Source organism: Myxine glutinosa, chromosome 12 (assembly GCF_964187855.1).
Source record: "Myxine glutinosa chromosome 12, kmMyxGlut1.1, whole genome shotgun sequence".
In the NCBI taxonomy this organism is placed as follows: domain Eukaryota; kingdom Metazoa; phylum Chordata; class Myxini; order Myxiniformes; family Myxinidae; genus Myxine; species Myxine glutinosa.
In genome coordinates this window covers 54696156-54702534 of record NC_136272.1, presented here as the reverse complement: position 1 = coordinate 54702534, position 6379 = coordinate 54696156, and the positions used below count along the sequence as shown (strand labels likewise).

General features: G+C 39.4%; 1 protein-coding gene across 1 annotated transcript in view; it reads right to left on the bottom strand.

Annotated features, from left to right (window-relative positions):
* Positions 1–1090: 1090 nt before the first annotated feature.
* The window catches only part of LOC137418588 (ribitol-5-phosphate xylosyltransferase 1-like), a 50150-nt gene continuing 44861 nt past the window's right edge, over positions 1091–6379 (bottom strand). The window contains exon 6 of the mRNA XM_078766827.1: positions 1091–1136. Within this exon, the coding sequence (XP_078622953.1) occupies positions 1119–1136 (18 nt within the window). The 3' untranslated portion in view covers positions 1091–1118. The remainder of the gene's footprint in view (positions 1137–6379) is intronic.

Sequence of the window (6379 nt, the reverse complement as noted above, 5' to 3'; positions counted from 1 at the left end):
CAATAACTTTATCGCTCGGTACGAGCCACACTCCAGAGGGTCACCTTTCCCCTTGTATAGAGGGACGAGGGTACTCAGTTCCCAATCCACTGGAATGCGGCCTTCTTTCACCACCAGATTACAGATCTCTGTCATTCTCTTCACACCCCAACTTCCTGCTGCCTTCAACACATCTCCCACAACTCCCGTCGGCCCTCCTGCTTTTCTACTCTTCATTGCTTTTATCGCTTCCTCAACTTCCTTCTCAGTTATCTTCTCTGCCGGTCCTAAAACTGGGTTACTCTCTATGTTGCCATGCCATTCATTCTCTGCATTCAACAGCATTTCCATACATCTCTTCCGTCTTCCTTTAATTCCATCTGGGTCCACAACGATTTGTCCCAAGCAACTCACCCCCATCACATCACACCTCTCTTTCGCTATCTGCTTTGCAATCCTGAATACCGCTCTCTGACCCTCTTCCGAATCCAAGCGTTCTCCGAACATTTTCCTGCATGCCTCCTGTGCCTTTGCTACCTCTTTCTTTGCAGCCTTCTTGGCTGCCTTATAGCCTTTGCTACCTCTTTCTTTGCAGCCTTCTTGGCTGCCTTATAACTTTCATGCTCTGCTTTTTCTGCTCCCGTACCCTTCGCCTTCTGCCACTCCTTGAACTTCTTCCTCTTCTCGTCAATCCTCTTTCCAACTTCATCATCCCACCACCATGTTCCCAAGTGCCTCGGTGGTCCTTTTGTCCATCCACATACCTCACCACCGGCTCCCAACAGACTATCTTTCATTGACATCCAATCACTTTCAAGCTCAACCACATCAGCCTCTACCCTACTCAGCCTCTCTTTTAATGCCTCCCTTACTGGCACCTCTTTCAACCTCCACACCTTCATTCTCGGTTGGTACTTCACCCGCCGAGCTCTCCTCGCACCTTTCACCCTCATGTCGCAGACAACCAAGTGGTGCTGTGAAACAGCCTCCTCCCCCGGGATCACCTTTGTGTCCCGGAGGTGCCCCATATCTCGCCTACGCACCATCAGGTAGTCAACGGTTGTCGTCGATCCACCTGAGTGTTGTGGAAAACCAATCAGGTCCACACAACTTTAGTCCAACTTCTGGTTTAATTCCATTTAGATCATGACATCATCCTGTAATGCAGGAAATGCAATAAGCATAAGATATGGCATCACATGGGACCATTCATAACATTCAATGTAAGCAATGTAAGCAAGCTGAATATTCTATGCTGGCGTACCGTTAGCGAGTCTACCAGATGTAACGTGTCACAGGAGAAGTCTCGGAGCACCGTCCGCAGCAGCGGGTCTTATAGTCGCGCACCTAGCGGTGTCAACGAGCAGCGAGCAACAAGCAGCGAGCTCGAGCAGCGAGAGCCCCGGGTTCAGTACGAATACGATTTCACTACATTCTCCCCTCCCCCCCCCCCCCCCCCCCCCCGTCAGAATTATACGGCAGTGCGGCTAGAAGCAAGCGAGCGTCAGCACGAACAGGGTGCGGAACAGGGCATCAGTCGACCCAACCGTACCGGGCCGGGCGGCGAATTTCTCTGCCAGCACGTGTCCGAAATTCCCCGGGGACGGCATCACGTATCCCTGTGTCCCCGGCGTCAGAGGCGCCACCAGGGTCGGGTGACGAAGGGTGTAACGCCAAGTCGTCGGGCCCTGGTAGACTCGGTGAGGGGAGGGTCGTTAGACTTTCGGCGATGGGAGCGTCGGGAGAGTCCATAGTCTCATAGATGGGTTCGATCGGTTCGTCCGATCTAAATATCTCTAATTCTGGGAGATTTAATCTATCTCTAATTCTGGGGGATTTAATCGATCTCTAATTCTGGGGGATTTAATCTACCTCTAATTATGTGGGATTTAATCTTTCTCTAATTCTGGGGGATTTAATCTATCTGCAATTCTGGGGGATTTAATCTATCTCTAATTCTGGAGGATTTAATCTATCTCTAATTCTGGGGTAATTAATCTTTCTCTAATTGCAGGGGAATGAATCTATTTCTAATTCTGGGGGATTTAATCTATCTCTAATTCTGGGAGATTTAATCTATCTATAATTCTGGGGGATTTAATCTATCTCTAATTCTGGGGGATTTAATCTATCTCTAATTCTGGGGGATTTAATCTATCTCTAATTCTGGGGGATTTAATCGATCTCTAATTCTGGGGGATTTAATCTTTCTCTAATTATGTGGGATTTAATCTTTCTCTAATTCTGGGGGATTTAATCTATCTCTAATTCTGGGGGATTTAATCTGTCTCTAATTCTGGGGGATTTAATCTGTCTCTAATTCTGGGGGATTTAATCTATCTGTAATTCTGGGGGATTTAATCTATCTCTAGTTGCGGGGGAATGAATCTATCTCTAATTCTGGGGGATTTAATCTATCTCTAATTGTGGGGGAATTCATCTTTCTCTAATTCTAGGGGATTTAATCTGTCTCTAATTCTGAGGGAATTAATCTATCTCTAATTTTGGGGAAATTAATTCTGGGGGATTTATTCTGGGGGATTTAATCTATCTCTAATTCTGGGGGATTTAATCTGGGGGATTTAATTCTGGAGGATTTAATCTATCTCTAATTTTGGGGGATTTAATCTATCTCTAATTTTGGGGGATTTAATCTATCTCTAATTGTGGGGGAATGAATCTATCTCTAATTCGGGGGCATTTAATCTATGTCTAATTGTGGGGGAATTAATCTTTCACTAATTCTGGGGATTTAATCTGTCTCTAATTCTGGAGGATTTAATATTTCTCTAATTCTGGGGGATTTAGTCTCTCTAATTCTGGGGGATTTCATCTATCTCTACTTCTGGGGAATTTAATCTTTCTCTAATTCTGGGGGGATTGAATCTTTCTCTAATTCTGGGGGATTTAATCTATGTCTAATTCTGGGGGATTTAATCTGGGGGATTTAATTCTGGGGGATTTAATCTATCTCTAATTCTGGGGGATTTATTCTTTCTCTAATTCTGGGTGATTTAATCTATCTCTACTTCTGGGTAATTTAATCTTTCTCTCATACTGGGGCAATCTTTCTCTAATTCTGGGAGATTTAATCTATCTCTAATTCTGGGGGATTTAATCTGGGGGATTTAATTCTGGGGGATTTAATCTATCTCTAATTCTGGGGGATTTAATCTTTCTCTAATTCTGGGTGATTTAATCTATCTCTCCTTCTGGGGAATTTAATCTTTCTCTAATTCTGGGGGGATTGAATCTTTCTCTAATTCTGGGGGATTTAGTCTTTCTCTAATTCTGGGGTATTTAATCTTTCTTTAATTCTGGGGGATTTAATCTATCTCTAATTGTGGGGGAATTAATTCTGGGGGATTTATTCTGGGGGACTTAATCTATCTCTAATTCTGGGGGATTTAATCTGGGGGATTTAATTCTGGGGGATTTAATCTATCTCTAATTCTGGGAGATTTAATCTATCTCTAATTCTGGGGTAATTAATCTTTCTCTAATTCTGGGGTAATTCATCTTTCTCTAATTATGAGGGATTTAATCTATCTCTAATTCTGGGAGATTTAATCTTTCTCTAATTATGTGGGATTTAATCTATCTCTAATTCTGGGAGATTTAATCTATCTCTAATTCTGGGGAAATTCATCTTTCTCCAATTATGTGGGATTTAATCTATCTCTAATTCTGGGGTAATTAATCTATCTCTAATTCTGGGGTAATTCATCTTTCTCTAATTATGTGGGATTTAATCTTTCTCTAATTCTGGGGGATTTAATCTATCTCTAATTCTGGGGGATTTCATCTATCTCTAATTCTGGGGTAATTCATCTTTCTCTAATTATGTGGGATTTAATCTTTCTCTAATTCTGGGGGATTTAATCTATCTCTAATTCTGGGAGATTTAATCTATCTCTAATTCTGGGAGATTTAATCTATCTCTAATTCTGGGGGATTTAATCGATCTCTAATTCTGGGGGATTTAATCTATCTCTAATTACAGGGGAATGAATCAATTTCTAATTCTGGGGGATTTAATCTATCTCTAATTCTGGGAGATTAAATCTATCTCTAATTCTGGGGGATTTAATCTATCTCTAATTCTGGGGTAATTAATCTTTCTCTAATTATGTGGGATTTAATCTTTCTCTAATTCTGGGGGATTTAATCTATCTCTAATTCTGGGGGATTTAATCTATCTCTAATTCTGGGGGATTTAATCTATCTCTAATTCTGGGGTAATTAATCTTTCTCTAATTATGTGGGATTTAATCTATCTCTAATTCTGGGGGATTTAATCTATCTCTAATTCTGGGGGATTTAATCTGTCTCTAATTCTGGGGGATTTAATCTATCTGTAATTCTGGGGGATTTAATCTATCTCTAGTTGCGGGGGAATGAATCTATCTCTAATTCTGGGGGATTTAATCTATCTCTAATTGTGGGGGAATTCATCTTTCTCTAATTCTAGGGGATTTAATCTGTCTCTAATTCTGAGGGAATTAATCTATCTCTAATTTTGGGGGAATTAATTCTGGGGGATTTATTCTGGGGGATTTAATCTATCTCTAATTCTGGGGGATTTAATCTGGGGGATTTAATTCTGGAGGATTTAATCTATCTCTAATTCTGGGAGATTTAATCTATCTCTAATTTTGGGCGATTTAATCTATCTCTAATTTTGGGGGATTTAATCTATCTCTAATTTTGGGGGATTTAATCTATCTCTAATTGTGGGGGAATGAATCTATCTCTAATTCGGGGGGATTTAATCTATGTCTAATTGTGGGGGAATTAATCTTTCACTAATTCTGGGGATTTAATCTGTCTCTAATTCTGGAGGATTTAATATTTCTCTAATTCTGGGGGATTTCGTCTCTCTAATTCTGGGGGATTTCATCTATCTCTACTTCTGGGGAATTTAATCTTTCTCTAATTCTGGAGGGATTGAATCTTTCTCTAATTCTGGGGGCTTTAGTCTTTCTCTAATTCTGGGGGATTTAATCTTTCTTTAATTCTGGGGGATTTAATATATCTATAATTGTGGGGGAATTAATTCTGGGGGATTTATTCTGGGGGATTTAATCTATCTCTAATTCTGGGGGATTTAATCTTGGGGATTTAATTCTGGGGGATTTAATATATCTCTAATTCTGGGAGATTTAATCTATCTCTAATTCTGGGGTAATTCATCTTTCTCTAATTATGTGGGATTTAATCTTTCTCTAATTCTGGGGGATTTAATCTATCTCTAATTCTGGGGGATTTAATCTATCTCTAATTCTGGGGTAATTCATTTTTCTCTAATTATGTGGGATTTAATCTTTCTCTAATTCTGGGGGATTTAATCTATCTCTAATTCTGGGAGATTTAATCTATCTCTAATTCTGGGAGATTTAATCTACCTCTAATTCTGGGGGATTTAATCGATCTCTAATTCTGGGGGATTTAATCTATCTCTAATTATGTGGGATTTAATCTTTCTCTAATTCTGGGGGATTTAATCTATCTGCAATTCTGGGGGATTTAATCTATCTCTAATTCTGGGGGATTTAATCTATCTCTAATTCTGGGGTAATTAATCTTTCTCTAATTATGTGGGATTTAATCTTTCTCTAATTCTGGCGGATTTAATCTATCTCTAATTCTGGGGGATTTAATCTGTCTCTAATTCTGGGGGATTTAATCTATCTCTAATTCTGGGGGATTTAATCTATCTCTAGTTGCGGGGGAATGAATCTATCTCTAATTCTGGGGGATTTAATCTATCTCTAATTGTGGGGGAATTCATCTTTCTCTAATTCTAGGGGATTTAATCTGTCTCCAATTCTGAGGGAATTAATCTATCTCTAATTTTGGGGGAATTAATTCTGGGGGATTTATTCTGGGGGATTTAATCTATCTCTAATTCTGGGGGATTTAATCTGGGGGATTTAATTCTGGAGGATTTAATCTATCTCTAATTCTGGGAGATTTAATCTATCTCTAATTTTGGGGGATTTAATCTATCTCTAATTTTGGGGGATTTAATCGATCTCTAATTCTGGGGGATTTAATCTATCTCTAATTATGGGGGATTTAATCTATCTCTAATTTTGGGGGATTTAATCGATCTCTAATTCTGGGGGATTTAATCTATCTCTAATTATGTGGGATTTAATCTTTCTCTAATTCTGGGGGATTTAATCTATCTGCAATTCTGGGGGATTTAATCTATCTCTAATTCTGGGGGATTTAATCTATCTCTAATTCTGGGGTAATTAATCTTTCTCTAATTATGTGGGATTTAATCTTTCTCTAATTCTGGGGGATTTAATCTATCTCTAATTCTGGGGGATTTAATCTGTCTCTAATTCTGGGGGATTTAATCTATCTCTAATTCTGGGGGATTTAATCTATC